A 25,824-nucleotide genomic window follows, 5' to 3' on the forward strand; every position below is an offset into this window, starting at 1 on the left:
GTGAGCAGATAAAGAACCCACCGCGGAGTGGGGGTGGAAGGCAGATGACTCACAGATATTACAGAGAAAAGCTGAGCCTGGTGGGGGTGGTGGAGGTGGGTAGGACTGATGCTTCTGTCATACAGGTGCGCTCACGTACACACAAATTACCATCAGACAATCAAGGTGGCCTTGAACCAAATCGATTTGGATAAGATTTATTGATCAGATTGTTTTAGAAAACCAACAGCAAAACACTGACAAGGTACATAAATACAGATTGGACATTTTAGGGTAAATTCACTATATTTCCTACTTGCTTGTAGGAAACCGAGTAAAGTGGAAAAGCTGTCCTGATCATATGGCATGCACACCAGACTGCAAAAGGACGTCCACACTATTTAACAGGACTGTGGCAAAATAGCTTTAAAGTAAGGCGAGCATTGTGTATGGCCCAAGCATACCCTGTAGGAAGAGCAAAGCTAGGCTCACCTCCCAGAGACTGCGTCTCAGAAAGAGGCTTCCTTTCTTGCCTAGGTTCTTCCAGGAAATTCGTCATTGGCAGGTGCTTTTCCAGGGAGAAGCCTGTGCTCTCCCTGTGCAGACTCTGTGCACAAGGAAGTGGCTTTAGAGAGTGTGTTTTCTGATGCCTCCTTTATATTCTAAATGTATAACTAGTAAGATAACAATTACTACCGCTTGGTGACATTGTTTTTTGTTTTTTGTTTTTTGTTTTCCTGAAAATTGCCTCTGACTCCATCCTGTACACTGACTAAGCAGGGCCCTTAAAAAATCTTATAAAAAGTTTTTGTTTTTTTTTTCAAATTAAAAACATGAAAATTACAATAAAAAGATGGAACTACTTTTGTAGCACAACTCAGAACTTCTGTTCATAACACCAGACTAGGGAAGAGGTCACTTTTGGCTGAATCTAATGATCTTAGAAGGGAAAGGCCATTGCTAGACAGGATCTGGTGGCAACGCACACAGACGTCCTAGAACTCTATGAAACCTACCTCAGGCCCTGCGGGTGCGTCTGGAGTTCCAAGGCATTTGGGGAACCACAGCAATTTCAGCTAACAGTGACCAGTTTTTAGAATGGAGCTTATAATCAGAGGACCATAAACCTTCATCCACCCTAGAGCTCAATGCCAGAAAAATTAATACAAAAAAATAAAGGAAAATAGCTTTTTGTGCTACATCAGAATGCTGGCAGGTAGACAATTCAGTAACCTGTGCCACTTTCTAAACATCTGTAAGACCACACACAAAAAAAAAAAAAATTGGTTTTACAGAATACTAAGACCAACACAGTCTTAGAGGATCATTCAACCTTTCCTACATGCCAAGTTGTGTGATTGGAAAATGGAGGACATCTTGCAAGATCAGAGGAAAAGCAAGTATTTATCAAGAGCCAAATAAATGTGTTCAAATAATGGAATTTTCTCTGTGTTGCACACAGCTTTTCCTTCCCATAGGTACTAAGAGTTCTTTGGTGGTTAGAGGAGAGATGGCCTGGAGCTCAGGGCAGGAGATGATGCTGAAGAGTTACATCTACTCAGGATTACCACCTGTGGTTCCTAATGTCAGCATTCAACTCTAATTGTTCAGACTGACTAATTACAGGCACTCAGCTGCTTATATGGTCACTGGTTGTCAGCTCCTACTGATTGTTCCTTTTCCTTTTCTAACTACTCATTAGCCCCATTCCATGGAAAAACAGGTGCTTAGAGGAAAGGATAGAGAGGAAAAATAAATGTAAATGCATCTACTGTTTGATAGAAAAGTTGATTCACTGATTATCTATGGATTTCAATGATCTGTGCTTTACTCTTGCTACTGGTGGATAACCAAAGGTCACTGTTAACCTATCTTTTGCTTAAAAATGTTAATATGCTTATTACACTTTAAAATCTAGCTATGTAAGGACATGAATGGTTTAAAGCAAATTTTTACATCGTGTCATTATGGCCCTGAAAAAAGGAGATTCTGCCAATGGAAAGGGTTTTGTTTAGCCCCTGAAGAATAGTTAAGATTTCAATTTATTCTGTGTCAGTTTATAGTTTTTCCAGGATGTGGAAAATATTAAATGAAGAAAGCATAATTTTCTTCATTTAATAAAGTGTTACATTCCCAGATAAATTAGTATATACATGGGAGAATGGATAGTGTTAAATACTAGGTTTTAATTCTCCATTTAGGAAACTCCTTACAGATGGACTTCCTTGTTCTCGGGCAACAAAATGTAAGACATGCAAACATGAGCTAGTGCAAAGATAACAGGGAGAAAAAAATCTCAACTCTAACACACTTAAGGAACAATGAGTCTCTAAGAGTTCCATCTTGGAGTAAGAAAACATAGACTTGAAAATCCAGCTTTCCCATGAGTTGGCTTAAGCCAGCTGATCACATCTAAAATTCTTGGCATAATTTGACCCTAAAGTAATAAGCTCACTTCCCCAAGACGCAAAAAAAGTAGTCTACCTGCTTTATAGTTACACCCTATATATAATCTGTATATATCCATATGTTTCTACATATTGCACTTAAATTTACAGGACTGTAGTAAGACGGCTGGGAGTACCTCAAAGAGGCAGAGAAGCAGCAGGCATAAACTTTCCTAAATCAAGTAAACAGTGTCAGGAATTTCGAGTGCTGGTTATAGGTATACTGAAATGCCTGATGACCCCTATCTAATTTCTAGTTATCTACACTTAGTCATTCACACACAGTCATTTGGCATCCAGAACATGTGCACATGTGTGGTTCTATAGCACTCAGTGCTGGTCATACCACGTCATTTTTACTAGTGTTATATCAAAAGAAGACACTTTAGACCAAGGATATATACTTTCATGAAAATAAAACACACAGGTCTTCGATGTCAGGCCTCCAAGGTCTACCTCAAAGAAGACTGCCCTCAGGAGGCTTAACAAAGGATGCCAGCAAGTGTGGATGGAACCAGACCACATCTCTCTTCAGCTCTCTGGTGTAGCAGGGCTAGAGACTTGCTTCTATCCTAAGGACCATGAAAGTCTAAGCACAGAGGCTGAGCATTCAGTCTTTGGTCCCTGTATAAATCCAGGTCAAAAATCCTCTTGCCACCCTAGACAGCCTGGCTTGTTCAATTTGGGATATATTTCCACCAAATATCCAGAGGCCAGGCTGGAGTCATGCAGCAAAGCTCTGTTTTGGACTAATGGAGCTGCTCAGACTGGCTTGCTCTGGGAGAGCACAGAGAAGCAAGCCTGGCAGTGGTGGCAGGAGGTTAAGGGCTACCCAGACTGGTAATGGCAAGATGTGGGAGGATGGGCCCCTAGAGGAGCTGCTCCTTTTCCTGCCTCTCTCCCACATTCCTCACTCCCCAGAAAGGACCCAAGTTCACAGGTGCGTGGTTATTATAAGACTTCCCAGAATACAGGCTCCATGAACTCAACCCATCACAGAGGGGATGGTATGATAAGGCCTAGAAATCAGGAGCATGTCTGGAGGCCGCGGTTTTCTCTTCCCCAGAACTGAACACCAGATGGTAACTTTTTAACTGTAGCTCAAAGGTCATTTTAAATCCACACATAAGCTAAAGAGATCCCTTCTGAGATGAAGGAAAAAGAATAACTTTAAAAGCTAGGTGAAAAAAGAGGCACTTAAAGGAAAGGTGTGTTCCAACTCTCCCATGCAAGTCTCCTGCTGTGAGGTGGCCCCGGGAGGACCAGTGCTGCCCCTTGCACGCCTTCAGCACCTTGAGTACACCTGTGGCTTACACATGCGCATAGTGAGCCTCTTGCTCAGCTCCCCTAGCAGCCTGATGGCAAAGCAAGTGAAAATTTATGTCATTCTTTTTAGAATTTAAAAAAACAAATCAAACAAACCAGAACTGAAATTTCACACACAAAAAATGAATGCTACTCAGTTTCATTCCTTCCTCATGCTAGTTTTTAAATGATACTTGGTTCTTCAGGAAGGATGACCTGTGGCTTTACCCCCAAGACCTTGTATCCAATAACTAGACAATTACTCACAGCACCATGCACATTAAAGCAGACAGAAAAGAAAGCAACAAGCTAAGGGAAAAATCAAGGACCAACTGCCTGAGAAAATGGCAGGTACCTGGCCCAGAGATTAGAAAAGAAACAAGTTCTCAAAAGGAAATGGCCAAGATGATAGCCAAAGACCATAGCCTGAGCGGAAGCCAAGTTAACAAGCCCAGAGGATGCAGGTTTTCTCTGCCTGGCTCTTCCCTGGCCTCCCTCGGGAACTTGTGTTCATGTTACACGGCATTTACACCACATATTTAGGGTCTGCAATTCCCCATGAAGAAGTCAAAGAGATATTTAAAACCATTCATAAGCATAAGAGAGTTTCAAAACTGCCAGAATGAAGAACTTTGGCCACCACAAGTGTTTCCATTTGAAACATTCTTGGTGCTATAATTTCCAAGAGCAACAACAAAGAGCACAACCACGACACACATATGAGTCCTTTGACAGCCAACTCTACCCACTGCTGGCACCGTGAGGATGAGAAAGAAATCACTAACCAAGAGGTGCTGGGCTGCTTAACCTTCCTTCAAAGCCAAAGGGTAGGTTTGAGTTATCTATGCAACAAGATGGCAACCACTGCTGCCATCAGACCCAGCTACTAGTCAATTAGACACATCTTGAAAACACTAAGTTAAACATCTAGGTTTAAGTATAACCTGCAAGATTCCCAAGGTTAGCCTTCTCAGCTTCCCCTAAACTTGTGGTTGTTGCTGTTGCTAGATGTAAAAATTTTTTAATTTCATTTTTGTTTATGTTGGTGATGTTTTAATTTCTAGAACATTGTATGACATGGAACTGTTCAGAATTCCTTTAAAAATGAATCTGTCTTGATTAAAAACATTATTAAGGTACTTTCAGGCTTTCCCTTAACTCCATCGAGAAGGAAGAGGGAGTATGTGAATACATGTGCATGTAATGGGTCAGGAGGAAGAGAAGCAAAGAAGGAAGCACGTGGGAAAGTGAGATGTCCATAAACTGAAAAACCAATTTACAGAAAGGCATCTGATGTATTTTCTAAATAAGGCCTTGATCAGGGTAACCAATCCTCTTTGTAGCACATTCTACACTGCCCATAAATAAAGGAGTCTCTTTAAATTAACATTTCCAGTATCAATGAACAGTCCAGAAATCCTCATTTCAAGCGTTCGATGAGTCCCTGTGTGAGTCCAAGATGCAGAAGCTGTGTTCGGGAGAGGTTTGCAAGGTTAGGGAAGGCCGCAAGCAGCTTCTCCCATGCCAGTTCCAGCAGGCTAGGTACGACCAGCCAGATCTTAAACAATGACCCAGTCCGTTTGTTTTCATGGATGTTCACCACTCCTCCATGAATGTACATGCAACCAGCCTAAGAGTGGTCAAAAGAGGACAAATTCAAATGGGAGAGAAACATACAAGGCTGAAGACTCAGCGGGGAAAGAGCACAGTAGATGGAATCAAACTGAAATGAGACAAGAATTCCTCACTGATCCCAATATCATGTGGAGATCAAGAGGGTTTAAATAACGAATTACTAAGGGAAAAACTATATATATATGTGGTTTTTTTGGTTTTTTTTTTTTTTTGAGACAGAGTCTTGCTCTGTCCCCCAGGCTGGAGTGCGGTGGCACGATTTCAGCTCACTGCAAGCTCTGCCTCCCAGGTTCACGCCATTCTCTTGCCTCAGCCTCCTGAGTAGCTGGGAATACAGGCACCCACCACCACGTCTGGCTAATTTTTTTTTTTGTATTTTTGTATTTTTTGTATTTTTTTTCACCGTGTTCGCCAGGATGGTCTTGATCTCCTGACCTCGGGATCCACCCGCCTTGGCCTCCCAAAGTGCTGGGATCACAGGCGTGAGCCACCGCGCCCGGCCTATAACTATGAATTTTTTTTACTTCAACAACAAACAATTTCACTATTAACTAACATTAAACTAAAACTATATTAAGTATCCAAAATGCCAAATGTTGGTAATACAAAGATGAAAATAAAGGCCATCGCTTCAAGAAATGAGCGGGACCTTCAATAATATGGTATCAAGGGGGTAAAACAATTCCACCCTCCCAGGACACCTTTGACATCACGGTCAGGGCCGGAATGCCACAGGTAGCATTTCTCTTACATTTATGTGATTCTCGCAAATTTGGGTGTGATGATTTTTCTCCTCTTTTCTCAGAGGATGGCCTAGCTTTGGGAGGAAGTGTTAAAAATACGTTATTAATAATTTAAGGTTTGCCCATATTTGGGTTTTTTTCTTGCTAATATCTCTAAAAAGATTTCTTTATCATCTGTAACTACATAAGGAAGATATGAAAATAAAAACTTACTGGTGTAACTGCTGCACAGTGAAAATAAACTGGCTCTGGCATGGTAGCTGGGAGCTTCACCCATTGGAAAGTCTGCAGATTCAACTTCCAGATATCTCCCAGGATCACCTCTCCATTATAGCCCCCACAAATAAATACATCTATGAAGAAAAGAGAAAGCCAAGATCACACAAAGGAAAACAGCCAAAACTATGGAGTGTTCTAGAGTAGGTCACACAGCCAGCTGACATGCGGCCAGTGAAGTAGATTGCCCCATGACACAGACGACTTCTGCTGTGCTGCCTCTCATGCTGTTGTCTTGTCCCTCAATAGAACTGAGACGCTACGTCAGGGTATTCACTGGGACTAAGGATGCAAGCCTCTAGGGAGCCTTCATGTCAAGGTTTCCAAACTCAAACACATACCTACAGATTCCAGGCACAGAAAGTGAATGAGCAAGGGGTCTAGGGAAGATAAACAGAAGGCTCAGGAAAACAGACAGGAATGCTCATGCTCTAAAAGAGGTGACAGCTATGCAGCCCCAGCTGTTCATTACTATAAGAGACTTAAGGTTGGCAATTGCCAGATTGCCCATTTTTTTTCAAGGCAAGCTTGGAAATCTGGATGTTTTTAAAAATGAAATATTTTGATTTTCAAGTTTTGGCTACTAATTTTTTTTTTTTAAGAGACAAGGTCTCACTATGTTACCCAGCCTGGTCTTGAACTCCTGGGCTTAAATGACCCTCCCGCTTCAGCCTCCCAAAGTGCTAAGATTATAGGCATGAGCCACCACCCCTGGCCTCAAAACAATTTTTAATACATATATGAGCCAAACAAAACACATGTGCAGGCCACCAGTTTGCAAACTCTTCTTTAAATAATGTCCTGGAAAGACCATACATTTATCTGTTCATAGAGTCTAAAGTCTCTGAGGAGGAACGTTCACTGCAGTGTTCAGTTTAGGAACACAAGAGAGGCTCTTCCAAGCTTTCTTCAGCTAAAAGAGGACAAACTGAAGCTCTGTTTGATCTGTACAGTTATTAGGAATAATTTTCCCAAAATGAGAGGTGTGGGTTTTCTGGTAAAATCAGTTAGTTATAACTAATTAGACAACTTGTAACAAAGGCTATGTGAACCTTCAAATGAAATGCCTAGAACTAAGGTTGAATTCTATTTGTATGGTGCTTGACCTCAAAGAATTAAATGAATAAATTTCTTAACTCAGGTCTAGACCAAGTTTAAGACAATACTTAAGCTATAAAATGCACTGGAAACTTTTTTGGCTAGGATTCAAGGAAAACCTAAGGTACAGTTCCATTCTCAGAGAGAGAAATGTGAGCAATGTCATTATCTATAAATTTTATCCAGAAAGCAGGAGCACAATAAAAAATCCCTCTGAACTAGAGATGGCAGAATAATCCCAGTTATATCTGAACTAAGTTGCTAAAAGCATACAGGCTATCTAACTCATTTATACATACTTTCCTCCCAGAAAAAATTTAAGAGCTATATCAAACGATGAAATAAGTTGTAAATTAAAAGACAGGAAGGTTATCCAGAGAGGAGTCACTTATCACATTTAGTTAAAGTAGCTGCAGCTGCTTTCTGAAGCCATACAACGCCTTTGTTGTAATATGGCCAAAGAATGAGCTAAGAGTTCCATTTGGCATCAGAGAGAGAACAGAATCAACTTTATGAAATACCACTCTGAAGGAGTTATTACAATTTTAATACAATGTTCGCTGAGGTCTCTACAGTATAAACAGTCAAAATTATTAGTATTAGTCACCGTAACCACAGACATCTGTTGAGGTGTGGGATGCTGGAAGATCAAGTGCTAAAATAAAAGCTTATTTATCACCATTTTCTGAGTTCTCTAATAACTGAGGGAACCCAAACACCATGCTAGTTTACATGATGAAAATGGCTGAGAGAGGCATCACTATGAATTTCCCTTTAAGTTTAAACTACCAGAAATAGACTTTTCTCAAAGTTATGAGCCTCTTTTGAGGGGGCTATCTTTAGGAAATAAGACATTTTCAGAAGATACAATTACAGAAATGGAAGCAAAATGTTATTTAGAATCCTTACCATTTTTTATTTGAACACAACTGTGACACCTTCGGGCTGCAGGAAAGCCTGCCAAACACACAAACACAGAAGTTCCATCACTTACAGAAAGACTGGGAATCACACTGATACAACACAGTGAAAGACATACTATGTGTAACTCAAAACAATCCCTTTGTTGCATGTTAAGCAAACACTGACTAGCCCTTCCACTCCCTCCGTATTTCAAAAGCCATCAGGAGTCTCATCATAACAGTACAATGCTAAGGTGCCAGAAACAAAGGGAAAGGACAGGAGTTGCTAGTGGCTTTCCCAAGCCCTTTTACCCACACGGAGATATGTAGATCTTTATTATTTATTTAATTTAGAGACAGGGTCTCACTCTGTTGCCCAGGTTGGAATGCAGCAGTGCTATTTTGGCTCACTGCAGCCTCCACCTCCTTGGCTCAAGTGATCCTCCCACTTCAGCCTCCTCAGTAGCTGGGACTACAGGTGCACACCACCACACCCAGATAATTTTTTGTATTTTTAGTGGAGACAGGGTTTCACCATGTTGCCCAGGCTGGTCTCGAACTCCTGGGCTCAGCCTCTCAAAGTGCTGGGATTATAGGCATGAGTCACCACACCCAGCTGGTAGATCTTTATTTAGGCTCCAATTTCTTATATCACCCATATTTCTCAGCTTCTGCCGAATAACTTAATAAAGAGGATTAAAAGTCTCTTTCCTCAATCACTAAGGATAATTACTTGTGTGTGTGTGGTTTTTGTTTTTTGTTTTGTTTTGTTTGACAGCAAGACTCTGTCTCCCAGGCTGGAGTGCAGTGGCGTGATCTTGGCTCACTGCAATCTCTGCCTCTGGGGTCCAAACAATTCTCCTACCTCTGCCTCCCAAGTAGCTGGGATTACAGGCACATGCCACCACGCCCAGCTAATGTTTACATTTTTAGTAGAGATGGGGTTTCACCATGTTGGCCAGGCTGGTCTTGAATTCCTGACCTCATGATCCGCCCACCTCGGCCTCCCAAAGTGCTGGGATTATAGGCGTGAGCCACCACGCCCAGCCCTAAGGAATAATTATAATTGGACTAAGGAATACAAGTATTTTCTAATACCAGTTCAACAGATTTTTCTTTTTTTTTTTTGAGATAGGGTCTCACTCTGATGCCCAGGCCGGAATGTAGTGGCTCAATTATGGCTCACTACAGCCTCTATTTCCCAAGCTCAGGTGATTCTCCCACCTCAGTCTCCCAACTACCTGGGACTATAGGTGTACACCACCATGACCAGCAAATGTTTTTGTATATTTTGTAGAGACAGGGTCTCACCATGTTGCTCAGGCTGGTCTCAAACTCCTGGGCTCAAGAGATCTGCCCACCTTGGCCTCCCAAAGTGCCGAGATTAAAGGCGTGAGCCACTGCACCCGGCCCAACAGATATTTAACTTACCATATAACTCAGTAAAATTACTTTTTCCTTCCAAAATGAGTAAAAGTATAATATATGTTTGTTAAAGATAAATTAATCAATACTTTAAATTTACCTATTTTTTCATGGGGTTTTGTTGCAATTTCCTCCCATGCATTCGTTTCAAGGTTGTAGGCATGGATCTTAGAGGAAAAAAAGAACATATACACATACATAAATAACTGTAATTTTAGCTAGCCTGAAAATGGATTTTTTAAAAACAGACTTTGTTTTTTAAAGCAGTTTTAGGTTCACAGCAAAACTGAGCAGAAGGTAGAGTGATTTTCCATATAGAAAACTGGACTTTTAACAGCAGTAGCCTGCATAAACATATATTCTTAGTTGAAAAGTCTTTCTTCTTTTCTTTTGCTTTTTTCTGATCTTTCCAAATATATGGGAAAACATTAAATGGGGCAGTTGAAAATTAAACACATATATGATTTCGCTTTTTATTTTATTTTTTATTTTTTTTGAGATGGAGTCTCTGTCACCCAGGCTGGAGTGCAATGGCACGATCTCGGCTCACTGCAACCTCCGCCTCCTAGGTTCAAGTGACTCTCCTGCCTCAGCCTCCCGAGTAGCTGGGATTACAGGTGCCTGCCACCATGCCCAGCTAATGTTTGTACTTTTAGCAGAGATGGGGTTTCATGATGTTGGCCAGGCTGGTCTCAAACTTCTGACCTCAGGTGATCCACCCACCTCAGCCTCCCAAAGTGCTGGGATTACAGACATAAGCCACCACACCCAGCTCACTTTTTTAAATTCACAGAAAAAATGAAGAAAAAGGTTGGAATGAGAAGCTGCAGTGCATGTGATTCTTGATTTTCTTCTGTATGTTGTTCTGCAACTTCCACATTTTCTACAAGGGGCATGTATCATTTTTATAACAGAAAAAACCAAGTGTTTGTAAGGGAATGTGGGAATTCAGTTTTGACAAAAGTTGAAAAAGACCATTAAGGTTCCAAGCAGTCCAGGAACTCTACAGCCTAATGTAGGTTTCCCCTGGGATGTGTGACTATGACATTTTAGAAATGCCACAGGGATGGATGAATAACAGCCCTTCAGAGCTCAGCTTTCTCAAGTTCGTGACGTGCAACCCTAAACAAGCCTGTTCTTTTTAGATACACAGCAGTGATGATGATGCGGATGTGACATTCTGAGAATGCTGCTTCCAATTCTAATTAGTTGCTCCATTCAAGCTACTATGCCTTCCTTTTAGTCACTTTCCTCATCCAGCATAAGGGGATAATTTTCACCAAGTATTTTCAGTGTGTGATAAATAACACCTGTCAACTGAAAGCATTTTGGGGCACAGGGTTCAACCTTATAATATAAAGTGCATCCAACACAAAATAGGCGTTAATGAGGAATGTGCTCAAAAATTAAAATATCTAAAATAACAGAATTATCTTGCTTAGTTGACACATGCCTCTTTCTATCCTTCTCCCTCTCCCTTTTTTTCTTTTTTAAAAAATATACCTTGTTTAAGGAATATGCTGTCCAGGACGTACCACCTCCCAAGATGTAAATCCTCTGCCCATCATGTGCGATTTCATGTCGGTATCTGAAAATTTACAAAAAAATGCATTTATAATTAAGTGAAAAATGATCTACCTAAGATTTAGCTATAAGGATTTTTATTACATCATTATTTATAATAATAAATTATTGGAGTGTTTAACAATAGTGAATTGGTTATATGACTAACCGAATATACATAAAATGGATTAGTATGCAACCAATAACAGAGTAGGTACCAGATGGTGGTTAATGCATTGAGAACTTTTTTGTGTCATTTTTTAAAATAAATTGCATTAAAAATTTATAGATACATAAATATATACAGAAAATGGCTATTAGGATATAATCCAAAACATTAAACCTGGTTATCTTTGAGTTTAGACTTAGATTTTTATTTTCTTCATTTTGCTAATTTGTATTTTGTAGATTTTTCTATAACCTTTTGTGATAACTTTGTATAAAGGGGAAAATATTACATAGTTTTAAAAAGTGATCTGCCTACATTTAGAGACCTTAGACTATGAGTTTGCAAATTAAGATACTTATTTAGCAGAAAATTATGCTACATAGAACTGTGGATATAATATAAAACACCTCAGAACTTTCATCCAGGCAGTCTAGCTAAAAGCTAAAGTAATTTCTAATATGTCCATAAAATGACTCAAAGAAAGCAACCATGTGAAAATGCTTTGAAAACTTAATCTATTTCCTTCTTTACCTGAAGGCCTTGTTGCTGATAAAATAAGCTACATCAAAATCATTCCAGTAAGAGGCCAACTCCCAAGTCCTCTTATGTTAAGTTTTACAATGATCAGCCCACTAACAGGCTACAATTAAGATAAATTCTTCCTTAGCACCTATATGCTATTTTGTTTAAAGAGGCAACAAAGAGACACTGGATTCATCTAAACAGAGTTAATAAAAAATGTTTTACTGTCTTTGCTTTCAAACTGGAGGGGGAAAAAATCTCTTCAAGTGTTTCAGTGAGTTTAATTCTTTTTTCTGTTCTTTTTTTTTTTCAAGACAGAGTCTTGCTCTGTCGCCCAGGCTAGAGTGCAGTGGCGCGATCTCAGCTCACTGCAACCTCTGCCTCCCAGGTTCAAGCGATTCTCCTGCCTCAGCCTCCTGAGTAGCTGGGATTACAGATGCCCACCACCATGCCCTGCTAATTTTTGTATTTTTAGTAGAGACGGGGTTTCACCATGTTGGCCAGGCTGGTCTCGAACTCCTGACCTCATGATCCACCCACCTCAGCCTCCCAAAGTGGAGGGATTACAGGCCGCGCCCAGCCACAGTGAGTTTAATTCTATGAAGAGGCAACTGCTATTAGCAAAGAAAAGTGAAAGATATAGATCTGCTACTAGAAGGCAACTAGAGAGAACCATGTGATGTTTAACACGGCACTTAAAATGAATGACCCTTCCATCCATCCATCCATCCATCCATCATTCATCACCCATCCACCCATGCAAGCTTCGTTCCATCTATCCAATCAACATTCACATTCACTGTGGGGATGGCCCTGTGCCCTGTACTGATGATATGTCTGTGAGAGAATGAGGCAAAGAATTCTAATATGCAATATAAGAAGGGAAATCAGGTGTGGCATGGTGGCTCACACCTGTAATCCCAACACTCTGGGAGGCCAAGGACAGGTAGACTGCTTGAGCCTAGGAGTTTGAGAAGCAGCCTGGGCAACATGGTGAGACCTCATCTGTACAAAAAATTAGCCAGATGTGGTGGCACATGCCTGTAGTCCCAGCTACTTGGGCGGAAGGCTGAGATGGGAGAATGCCTTGAGCCCAGGAGGTCAAGGTTGCAGTGAGCCATGAATATGTCACTGTGCTCCAGCCTAGGTGACAGAGTGAGACCCTTTCTCAAAAAAAAAGGGAAATCAAAAAGTAACTGGACAGTAATTGTTTTGCCTATAATATGAAATTTGGTTATAGTTGCTACCACTGGTTTCTTCTTCAAAGTGTTACTACTATCTTCCTAATGCAGAAAGACTAAATATAAGAGGAAATGACATGGAAAAAATTCTGTAGTTTAGAAGGAAATACTATTTCCTCACCAGAAGAACTTTTTTTCACTATAGACCTTTCTTTACTACTTACCTGAGATCTAACATCCAACAGCCAGTTAGTTACTCTAACTGGAGCCAAAGGGTTTTCTTCATATTGCCAATACTCTGAAAGAGGTCAAATATTAACACGAAAGAATAAATATGCTTGAATCCTAGAACCTCACCTCTCTTCTGGTAGATCACAGGACAGGTTGTTTGGTTTCAGTTGTGTCCACTCTCTGGTATTGAGATCTAACTTGTGCAGGTCTGTGCTGTAAATATAGCCGGTTGTCCCTCCAAAGACATAAAGGGAGCCATTGATGATGGCCATAGCCTGGATAACAATGAAAGGTGAATAAGACCGACTTGTTAACACTTGATTAAAGAATGTAAACTTACCAGACACCTCCAAATCAGGTTTTATGAAATTCTCTTGTACTTTTTAATCTTTTAATGTATCAGACTCTTAAAAGAAGATTTTAGAGAACCCAGAGATTATTTTAAGAACCTGGAAAACACCTTTGGAAAGGAAAGCTTTACTCAACTGGAAAGCAAGTCCTACCTGCCAAGATAATTCTTAAGGGTCCTGGCCGACCAAATAATTTCTAGCCCATGCTAGAAATGCTTATGGGCACATATAAGCATTTCCGTTGAAAGCTGCTTCTCCCTATAAGCAGTCTGAAGTAAAATGCTCTCAAGAAGCAGCAGATATGAAAATAAGCCACTGCAATCTCCTAAGTAGAAACCCTAGTTAGCAGTTCAAGGAACCTGATGTTTTCCAAAGGACTCTTTTCAATGAAAGTTTCAGCCATTGTTATGGCCACTTCTTATAGTTTAAATGCCTCCTGTGGAAGCAACGAAGTTGTCTAGTATGTGCTCCTTTGAAGTTAAGCTCAGAAGCTGTTTATCAGTACTAATGCTGGCAAGTCAAGAAAGAAGTCAAAGCTTGGTTGTTTTAAGCTTAGACTCTCAAAGAGTCTCTGATGTATGGTGGGTTGCTCCCTATCTTTCTGGATATAACTTTTCAGACCTAAGGTTTGAAGTGCTGGAACCTAAACTAATCTCTACAAAATGTATGTATGTTTTAGCTCAGATCCACGTAAAAGTTTCTTCACCAAGTGCTTTCTCATCTACTCAAGAATCACTCTAAAAATGACCAGGACCCAGGCCATAGTGGAGCCCAATCTCTCACTGGGGGTGAGGGTGGAGGTGGAGGTGGGGTTCTAACACTTAAAGGAACTTCCATACAGGTCTATATCCTGCCCCTAAGTTGAATTAGAAACAGAAAGTGAAAAAAAAAAAAAAGGAAAGGAAAGAAAAGAACAGAACATGGCAAGTAACCAGATTTACAAATTATAATTTCATATGAGAACTAAAAAATCAAGTACTAACCATAAATAACTCTTCTCCATTAAAATAAAATGGTAACAATTACAAATATTCTAACACCGTCCCCAGACTAGAAAAATATGAACAAATACACCATGACTGGCCACAGATTGGTACCTGTCCATATATACGACTGGGTTTCTTCCCCCGGCAGCTGAGCAAAGCCCATCTCTTATACTTCACATTACACACATGGACGTCATTGCCGTTGCTCTCTCCAAATGGGATGCCCGTACCTCCAAACACTAACAGGTTGTTTCCATGCAGCACAACTGAGGAAGGAGAAGCACAAGTTCCATTCACAAATGGCTACCTGCAATGTGTTCCCACATAAACCCAGAATATCTGAGAAGCTAACACATATCTGCTTTAATGATCTCATAAGATAGCTCAAATCACTGACATCTAACTAGTAGCTGAGCGTACCAAATCTGAAAATCTGAAATCTAAAATACTTCAAAATACGAAACTTTTTGTGCACCAACAATGATGCTTAAAGGAAATGCTCACTGGAACATGTTGGATTTCAAAGTTCTGGATTTGGGATGCTAAGTACAATGCAAATATTCAAAAAAAAAATCTGGAATGTAAAACACTTCTGGTCCCAAGCATTTTAAATAAGGGGTACATGGCCTATACTACAAAGTTCTGCAGAAAAAGATCGAATATCACTATATGGGCTCTATCATATAGTTCATTGGTAGGCATATATGACATATTCAATACATATTTATGGAATTCACTAAATACTCTGTATAACAATATTGAGTTGTATGAACTACAGTCTACCCAGTATACCACTGCTGCTCAAGACAGTTCAAGTATGCAGCAAAGTAGAGAAAAATGAAGCATCATCTTTGCCTTAGCAAAGACCCAAGGGGACTCCAAATAAAGGGATTAAAGGGACATTCTGTTTTTGCCAGGAAAATGATCTCTACATTTAAAATTATGATTTCTGTCATTTTAATGCTCTACCAGATAAAACAAAACACACCAATATCCAGCAGGCAACTTTGGTGTTCTTCCTCCTGTAGCTCTTTTGTTCCTGCCACCACACACATACATACACACACACACGTACACACGTATTCTCTTCACTCATACATATGCTCTCTCTCTTTCTCTCTCTCTCTCGAAACAGTGCTCCTATGTTATTTCAGTGGCTTTTTTTTTTTTTTTTTTTTTACGGAATCTCGATCTGTCGCCCGGGCTGGAGTATAGTGGCATGATCTCAGCTCACTGCAACCTCCACCTCCCAGGTTCAAGCGATTCTCCTGCCTCAGCCTCCCTAGTAGCTGGGATTAGAGGTGCCTACCACCAAGCCCAGCTAATTTTTGTATTTTTAGTAGAGATGGGGTTTTGTCACATTGACCAGGCTGGTCTCAAACTCCTGACCTCAGGTGATCCACCTGCCTTGGCCTCCCAAAGTGCTGGGATTACAGGTGTGAGCCACCATGCCCGGCTGGCTTTTTTTTTTTTTTTTTTTTTTGTAACTCTTTCTTTGTTTGAGAGGCAGGGTCTCGCTCTGTCACCCAGGCTGGAGTGGAGTGACACGATCACAGCTTACTGCAGCCTTGACCTCCGGGACTCAAGTGATCCTCCTGCCTCAGTTTCCCAAGTAGCTGGGACTACAGGTTTGTGCCACCACGCCTGGCTAACTTTTGTATTTTTTTGTAGAGATGGGGTTTTGCTATTGTTGGCCAGACTAGTCTTGAACTCCTGGGCTCGAGCAATCCACCCACATCGGCCTCCCAAAGTGCTGGGATTATAGGGGTGAGGCACCACACCTAGCCTTTATTTATTATTTGTTTGAGTCAGAGTCTTGCTGTGTTGCCTAGCTGGAGTGCAGTGGCATGAACATGGCTCACTGCAGCCTTGAATTCCTGGGCTTAAGCGATCCTCCCACCTCAGATGTCCAGGTAGCTGGGACTCTATGTACAGGCCACTATGCCCAGCTGATTTTTTTTTTTTTTTTTTTTAAGAGGCAGGGTCTTGCTACATTGCCCACGCTGGTCTTGAACTCCTGGCCTCAAGTGGTCCTCCCGCCTTGGCCTCCTAAATTGCTGGATTACAGGCCTGAGCCACCACGCCAGCACTTATCAGTGATCTTTGATGTTACTATTGTAACTGTTTTGAGGCGCCATGAACCACGCCCGTATAAGACAGTGAACTTAATCAATAAATGCTGTGAGAGTTTTGACTGCACCAATCAGCCATTCCCTCATCTTTTTCCCCTCTCCTCAGGCCTCCCTATTCCCTGAGACACAACAAGATTGAAATTAGGCCAGTGAATAACCTTACCTCTGAGTAATAAAGTGAAAAGAAGAGTCTACCGTATCTAACTTTAAATCAAAAGCTAGAATTGACTAAGCTTAGTGAGGAAGGCATGTGGAAAGCAAAGAGGCTGAAAGCTAGGCCTCTTGCACCCAACAGTTAGTGCCAAGTTGTGAATGCAAAGAAAAGCTCTTGATGGAAATTAAAAGTGCTACTCCAGTGAACACACGAATGATAAGGAAGCAAAACAGCCTTATTGCTGATAGTGCAGAAAGTTTAAGTGGACAGATGATCAACTACAACATTCCCTTCAGGCAAAGCCTAATTCAGAGGAAGGCCCTGACTCTCTTCGACTCTATGAAGGTGGGGAGAGGTAAGGAAGCTGCAGAAGAAATGTTGGAAGCTAGCAGAGGTTGGTTCAAGAAGTTTAAGGAAAGAAGCCATCTCCAATACATAAAAGTACAAAGTGAAGCAGCAAGTGCTGATGTAGAAGCTGCAGCAAGTTATGCAAAAGATCCAGCTAAGTGGCTACACTAAACAACAGATTTTTAATTTTTTTTTATTTTATTTTTTTGAAACGGAGTCTCACTCTTATTGCCCAGGCTGGAGTGCAGTGGGGCAATCTTGGCTTATTGCAACCCCCACCTTCCCGGGTTCAAGCGATTCTCCTGCCTCAGCCTCCCGAGTAGCTGGGATTACTGGCGCCTGCCACCATGCCCAGCTAATTTTTTTTTTTTTTAATATTTTTTATAGAGACAGGGTTTCACCATGTTGGCCAGGCTGGGTCTCAAACTCCTGACTTTGTGATCCACCCACCTCAGCCTCCCAAAGTGCTGGGATTACAGGTGTGAGCCACCATGCCCGGCCTCTTTTTCTTTTCTTTTTTTTTTTTTTTTTTTTTGAGACAGGGTCTTACTCTGTCACTCAGGCTGGAATGCAGTGGCATGAGCACAGCTTCTGCAGCCCAACCTCCTGGGCTCCAGCCATCCTCCCACCTCAGCCTCCCAAGTAGCTGGGAATACAGTCGTGCAGCACCACGCCTGGTAAATTTTTGTATTTTTTGTAGAGAAAAGGTCTCACTACGTTGCCCAAGCTGGTCTTCAACTCCTGGGCTCCAGTGATCCTCCTGCCTCAGCCTCCCAAAGTGCTGGGATTACAGGCATGAGTCACTGTGCTCAGTGAAAGTGGTTTCCTGAGATAGAATCTACTCCTAATGAAGATGCTGGGAACACTGTTGAAATGACAAATAAGGATTTAGAGTATCACATAAACTTAGTCGATTAAGCAGTAGCAGGGTTTGAGAGGATTTGACTCCAATTTCGAAAGAAGTTCTACTCTGGGTAAAATGCTATCAAACAGCATTACATGCTACAGAGAAATCTTTTGTGAAAGGAAGAGCCAATTGATGCAGCAAACTTCTATGTTGTCTTAAGAAACTGCCACAGTCACCCCAGCCTTTAGCAATGACCACCCTAATAAGTCAGCTGCCTCCGACATCGAGACAAAACCCTCCACCAGCAAAAAGATTACAACTTGCCGAAGACTCAGTTGGTTGTTAGCACTTTTTAGCAATAAAGTATTTTTAATTAAGGTATGTACTTTTTTAGATATAATGCTATTGCACACTAAAGAGACTAGTGCATCGCGTTAACATAACTTTATATGCACTACGAAACCAAAAACGTTGTGTGACTCGCTTTATTGTGGTGGTTTGGCACTAAACCACGATATCTCTGTATCGTGGTATGCCTGTACTTTGCTCAACAGCTATTAACTGTCATTGTCCTAAGCCCCATTTGTTGACCTTCTACTACATTTTGCCTAACATATACATGATACTTTATATTGAACCCTCTAGGATATTATTAATCCCATTTTACAAGTTAGGAAATTAAAGCTAAAACTCACCTGACAAGCTGAATTCAAACTCAGGACCCAAATAATTTAGAATCACCATGTTATGTTATTACCCCAGTAAAAAGCCTATCCACCAACAGGGCAAAATCACAATACGGTGTTATAAATTATTAACAAGGAATATGGGACATTGAACCTGGCTTCTCAGACATTTCATAAAGTCAGGAGTTACGAACTGCTTGCACTCACGTGACATAGATGCCAATTCCCGGGGCATGTAGCCATCTGTGCCCATCTGGTGCCATACTCCTGTAGCAAAATGATACCTCCAGAGTTCCCTGAAGAGAGGATAGTCTTCATTATCAGGCCCTCCCGATTCATCATAATCTGGGTTATAACCTCCAAACACATATAGGTTGGTATTATCTGCCACGCAACGATGTCCACTTCGTGCTGGTGGAGGTCTGTGGCCTAGGAGAGAAGAGGACAGTTTTCCACAGGTGTCCTACCAGTTTAAAAGCACAAACAAAATTAGGTAACAATCATTTTAGCCTTAAAAGGGGATCAGGAAAGATTTATAACATGGATATACTTCTTATTTGTTTAGATTTATAACATGGATATACCTCTTAATAACACTTCTTATTCACACATACTACTTAAGATTTTAAGGAGCTAGTCTCTACTTCTATTTTTTATGACTACCTTCAGATTTTGATAACTGTAAAAAGCATGATAAATTCAAGAAAATGGCTGATAACTTGAAATTTTCAAGAAAAGAAGGAGGAAGGGTTTAATAATCCAAAAGCTAACAGGACAAATTTTCTAATTTCCTCAGAGGAGAAAAAAACACAGGCCAACTAAATTAAACTGTGAACATTAGAGAACTAAATAAATATAATCACGAATGTGAATGAGTCATGTATAAATAAAAATACACACACATAAAATCTATGATTTTTCCACAAGATATAATTATACACTTAAAATGAAAACTGGCTGTTAAGGAGTTACAGTAAAATTTTGACTTTAACATCCTGGATTTATGGTGGTTAACAAAGAATCTCCTTACATTTATCTTAGAGAGCATCTTTCATCCTATTAAGAGCTTTACTAAGAAAAGCTGTTTCTACAATTTATATTTGAAAGTGTCCTGAAGTCTAAATTATATCAACTATTTTTTTTTTTTGAGACCAACTCTCACTGTCACCCAGGCTGGAGTGCAGTGGCGCGATCTCAGTTCACTGCAACCTCTGCCTCCCAGGTTTAAGTGATTGTCCTGCCTCAGCCTCCCAAGTAGCTGGGATTACACGTGTCCGCCACCATGCCTGGCTAATTTTTGTGTTTTCAGTAGAGACGGGGTTTCACTATGTTGGCCAGGCTGGTCTCGAACTCCTGACATCAGGTGATCCGCCTGCCTTGGCCTCCCAAAGTGCTGGGATTACAGGCGTAAGCTACCACGTCCAGCCTCAACTAGTTTACTAAAAATTACTTCAAGGTTATTTTAGAGTAAAAAAAAAAAAACACACAAAAAAAGTTTATTATAATTTCTGTTATCCTTAAAATGTTTGTACCAATCTACACAAACCCTTGCCTAACTTTAGAAACAAAGATGCTTAAATACATAGTGGATGGAATAAGAAGCTACTATAGTTGTGACCCTAAAGATGAATGTACTTTTATATGTTGGTAATAGATACTAGTATAAAGTTAATATTTAGGACAACACTAGACACCTAATAAATATGTTATACAAACATTTATTACCAACCTAACATAGGCCTTCTATATTTGCTTTTTAAAATCAAAATCTCACTTTCTAAGGTTATATTTTTAAACAAGAGCTGAAATTGTGCACAGATTGAGAGCAACTAAAAAACAGTGAATCACTGAGTCACTGACGTCCAACCTGTTAGTCGTGTTTGAAAGTCTTTGATGGTTCCTCACCACTCAAGTACCAAGTCCCCTGCCCAACATGTTAGAGCTTTTCTCCTACTAACCTTGTCCTACTGTCAACTTCTCACACTTCTTTCTGCCTGGAAAGCCCAGAGTTCCTCCCCTATACCTTGGCCTAGTCTACCTACCTACCCATGAATCCCTACTTGTGGAAATACCTAAGTCTAGTGCACACCACCCTTCTCATCAATAAAACCCTAGGACCCTTCCAGTTCAGTACCATACTACTCATATATTAGTGTATACATATACAATAAGATCACACCTTAACTATGTAAATACATGAATATCAGACAAACTATAATCAGTTGGCAAATTTACTGAGCTATGATTTGCCTTAAATGACGAACTCAATTTCTCTTTTTAGGACTCTTGAAACAGAAAGTGTGGTGTGGAAGAAAAAATAAGAGCTCCTATAAATGTCTAAGTTTGAATCCAGATTCTTTCTAATTGCTACTTTGAGCAAGTCACTGACCTTCACTTAGTCTCAGCTTCCTCATTTGCATATTGGGATATTATTACTGCACTTCAAAGATTTGTTAGATTTGTCATGTTGAAACGTTTATTGACTTACACATGTAACTTTCTAGCAGGCTGTGAGCTATTTGAGGGAAAAGGAATACATTTGTATTCACCTTTGTATAACCAAGCCTCGGGCACACAGCAAACACTAGATAAACGGGAAATCAACTTATTTGGCATTTATTTTTCTCTATGCATTTTGTCAGTTTGTTTTTCTTTTCCAAATAGATTATAAGCTCCTCAAGGGCAAAGATCATGTATAATAATTATCCTGTATCACCCACAACACCTAAACAGTTGGAGATCTGTAACAGGTACTAAAAGTTTGATTGACTTCAACATCAGGCCAAAGTAAACAGTGACAGGGATGATTAAAACAGTGTCCAACTCTCAGTGGACTTTGATATTATTTATGCCTAAGAGATACACGGTTTAGGGAATGGGTGTTGGATTACGCAATCTTCTTCTCAAGACACAAATGCTTCTTTCTAAGAATTAGCAAGACAAATTTAAAGAAGAAATCTAACAGAGTTGCTATGGTCAGCAGACAGCAACTCTAAAAAATCTCTGTCATTTGTTGTATTACCTGAAGCCAACAGATAATTTTTAAAGCTGCTTTTGGGCAAATATGAAAAGAAATGCAGTCTATTCTACATTTTTCTCTAAATGGCTGTACAGCAGGGAAGGTAATGTTACAAGTTTACTGCCAACTATTTCCGTGACAAATATAATTCACATGGATTACACAGTTGAGGGGTCTGTGAAAAGATGGTTTCGGGCCGGGCCCATTGGCTCACGCCTGTAATCCCAGCACTGTGGGAGGCCGAGGCAGGTGGATCATGATCATGAGGTCAGGAGATCGAGACCATCCTAACACGATGAAACCCCGTCTCTGCTAAAAATACAAAAAATTAGCCAGGCGTGGTGGCGGGCACCTGTAGTCCCAGTTACTCGGGAGGCTGAGGCAGGAGAATGGCGTGAACCTGGGAGGCAGAGCGTGCAGTGAGCCAAGACTGCACCACTGCACTCCAGCCTGGGTGACAGAGTGAGACTCCATCTCAAAAAAAAAAAAAAAAAAGTTATTATTGGACACTGGCTATGTAGTAAGTACCACGTACTGTGCTAGGTGCTGGGGTACAATGATAAGGCAATGAGTACCTCTGTCCTCGGGAGCTTACAGTCCAGCCTGCACAGCCCAAGTCAGTAGCCATGAGCCATAACACATGGCTCCCGAGCACTTGAAATGTGGGTGGTCCAAACTGAGCTGTGCTTCACATGGAAAATACTCACTGGATTTCAAAGACTTAGTACCCAAAAATGAATGTAAAATTATTAGTTTTTATATTGATTATATGTTGAAATGGTATTTTTAATATACTGGGTTAAATAAAAATATTAAAATTAATGTTACCTGTCTGTTTTACTTTTTTAAATGTGGATACTGGAAGAATTTTAATTTTGTGGTTCACCTATTTCTGACACAGTGCTGATCTAGCCCAACTGTTGGCTTCTGTTAATAATTTCACGATCTCTGCAAATCACATTTTTGGGTAAAGAGCATCTAATCAATATTTGATAAATATTAAACATCTTGTCAAGGAATCTCATAGCTGAGAGTAAAAAGGCAACTCCTCTTTCTCTCTCGCCAGTAACTACAGATTTCTTTCTCATATTTATAGCCCAGGAGTGACTAAAAGTCATTTCATTTTAGATAAACCATGGGAATTTGTCTGGGTTAATGCCATGGAGACTAAGCATTAATTTTTATTAGGCGAAATATAGCACAGGCTCCTCAACCTTGACAAAACTGAAACTGTGTTTCAGGCTCTAAAGCAGCTCTCTAAATCCTCCCCCAAATTCTCCATGTGCAAATCCCATTTTCCTAAAAATTACTTGCTGCTAATAAAATCTACCATAGAATTGGTTTACCTGATTCAGGAGCTCCCAGTGGAAAATGTAAAAGCAAAAAATTAAAACAGAGCCTGTACTCACAGGTAAACATTTAATATCCAGAAGGGAACATGAAGCTAAAGGATTATGTCCCTGTGAAGTCTGACCCATCCTCTCTTCCATGTCACAAGGAGTTGCTCTTTACCCCAGGGAGAAAGCAGGAACTTATAGTAACCAGGGAAACGGGTTTTAGTTTCTAGTCCAAAGACAGAAAGAAGCTAGCTGTCTGAGATAATGCGACAGAAGGTTGTTTCCAATGTTTCCACTATAACAAATAATATTGTAACAAAGCTTCCTCTACATATATTTGTATGCAAATGTATGAGAATGACTGGAAGTAGAATTTCTAGGTCAAAGGAATATGCATTTAAAATTTTTATAGAAAAAATAAAAAATACAAAACAAAAAAATGTGTATAGATATAATACTGTTACAGAGCCACACTGCTCTGCAAATAGAATGGACCAATTTCTACTCCCAGCAATGTTATGCGAGTGCCTACTTCTTCATGCTCTTTAACCTTCTCAAATTTGTGCCAATCTGATGGGTACAAACTGGTGTCAGGTTAATTTGCATTTCCCTTATTTTACTAGTTCACATGTTTATTGGCCCATTTGTATTTCTTCTTTTTGGAACTCCCCGCATACTTTTTAGATCTATTAGATTGTCTTCTCACCATTGTGGAAGTTTTTTTTCTTTTTCCTTTGAGACAGGGTCTTACTCTGCCACTCAGGCTGAGTGAGACCCTGTAGTGGCATAATCACAGCGCACTGCAGCTTCAACCTCTCTTCCTCAAGTGATCCTCCCACCTCAGCATCTAAAGCAGCTGGGACTATAGGCATGAGCCACAACAACTAGCTACTTTTAAAATTTTTTTTGTAGAGATGAGGTATCATTATGTTGCCCAGGCTGGTCTTGAACATCTAATCTAAGCTCAAATGATCCTCCTGCCCCAGCCGTCCAAAGTGCTGGGATCACAGGCATAAGCCACCTTGCCCGACTCCAAATTCTTTATTTATATTTATTTCTTCCAGCTTGCTCCTTGTCTTTCGTTTATGGCATCTATTAACATACAGAGGTTTTGAGTCTCTCTATCTTGTCTTTTACAGCTCCCTTGTTCTGTATTTCATTCACCTCTGCATCATTATAAAATGATTAAGATATTCTCATTTATTTTGAATAATTTCAGGTTTTGATTTTTTATATTCAGAATTTGAATACATCAGAATTAATATTTTTGTGTGTTGTATAAGGTAGGGCTCTAATTTTTCCTCCCAAAATAAACAGGCTACTGTTCCCAAACGACTTAAAGAAAGCCACCCCTCCTATACTTATTTGAAATGCCATCTTTATCATATACTAAATCGACAGGTTCTAGAGTAGAATTAGGAAAATCCCAATATTCAGGTCTAATGCCCTTGGACACAAAATTTCTTGCCTTTAAGAATATATGAATGTAAATATATATAAACAATATGTAAATATAAAAAAGAACATCACAGAAGCTTAAATGCAAAAGCTTGTAAATAAAGTAGTACATAACATTTATTGCTTAATAAGTCTATTACTTACAAGATGTAGCCACCTCCAGATGTGCTAATGAACATTTGTGGTGAGGCCATTTAAAAAAAAAAAAAAAACTTATTGTTAAAAGTATTCATTAGTTATAAATATCAAACAGCCTAAATGACAAATCAATGTAACTGGTTACTTCTTTCCAAATATAAAGGCCACAATTACCTCTACCACAAAAGACAGGTCTTCTGTTGGACCTAGAAGTCTCAAGGAAAGCCAAGGAAGTCTGATCCAGTTAGCTCTCCCATATCCCCCAAACGGCAGGTAGAACTTTTTACTACTCCCAGAGCCCAAGTTGCTCAGACCAAAGCAATCCATTCACACTAACCCACAATATTACTTGTTGGTTATATAAGCATCTCCTACCACAGGGCCTCCCAAAGTGCTGGGATTACAGGTGTGAGTCACCATGCCTGGCCCTCATTACCACATTGTTTTAATTATTATAGCTTTGAACTATCTTTCAATATTTAGAACAAATTCCCTTTTGTATTACTTTTTCCCAAAAACATCCAGCTATTTTTCTCCATTTACTTTTGCAATTAATTTTAGAATGAGTTTGTTAAGTCTATAAAAAGTCCCATGGACAGACAGCATCTTATCCAGGTGATCAAATTTTGAGATGGAGTCTCGGCTTGATGCCAGGTTGAGTGCTGTGAGTGATCTTCGCTCATTACTGCAAAGCTCCACTCGAAGCTCACGCCATTTTTCCGGCCGCCTTCCGGCAGCTGGACTACAGGCCACCACCGCTCGGCCAGTTTTTGTATTTTATAGAGACGGGTTTCACCATGTTAGTTGCAGGATGGTCTCGATCTCCTGACCTCGTGATCCACCCGCCTCGGCCTCCCAAAGTGCTGGGATTACAGGCTTGAGCCACCGCGCCC

At 40.2% G+C, this 25,824-nt stretch overlaps 1 protein-coding gene across 4 annotated transcripts in view; it reads right to left on the minus strand.

Moving 5' to 3' along the window:
- Nucleotides 1–181: 181 nt before the first annotated feature.
- Nucleotides 182–25,824, minus strand: part of KLHDC10 (kelch domain containing 10) — a 68,905-nt gene continuing 43,262 nt past the window's right edge. For 2 of the 4 annotated variants that reach the window (XM_031665160.1, XM_031665161.1), the window contains 9 exons: nt 24,938–24,961; nt 19,187–19,408; nt 14,924–15,078; nt 13,603–13,751; nt 11,314–11,398; nt 9,911–9,977; nt 8,393–8,440; nt 6,323–6,462; nt 182–5,361 (listed from right to left, as the gene is read on the minus strand). In XM_031665160.1, the coding sequence (XP_031521020.1) occupies nt 5,152–5,361; nt 6,323–6,462; nt 8,393–8,440; nt 9,911–9,977; nt 11,314–11,398; nt 13,603–13,751; nt 14,924–15,078; nt 19,187–19,408; nt 24,938–24,961 (1,100 nt within the window). In that variant the 3' untranslated portion in view covers nt 182–5,151. The remainder of the gene's footprint in view (nt 5,362–6,322; nt 6,463–8,392; nt 8,441–9,910; nt 9,978–11,313; nt 11,399–13,602; nt 13,752–14,923; nt 15,079–19,186; nt 19,409–24,937; nt 24,962–25,824) is intronic. The other 2 variants (XM_003896590.3, XM_009203860.3) reach the window with 1 other exon arrangement.

The sequence above is a fragment of the Papio anubis genome, chromosome 4 (genome assembly GCF_008728515.1).
Source record: "Papio anubis isolate 15944 chromosome 4, Panubis1.0, whole genome shotgun sequence".
In the NCBI taxonomy this organism is placed as follows: Eukaryota; Metazoa; Chordata; class Mammalia; order Primates; family Cercopithecidae; genus Papio; species Papio anubis.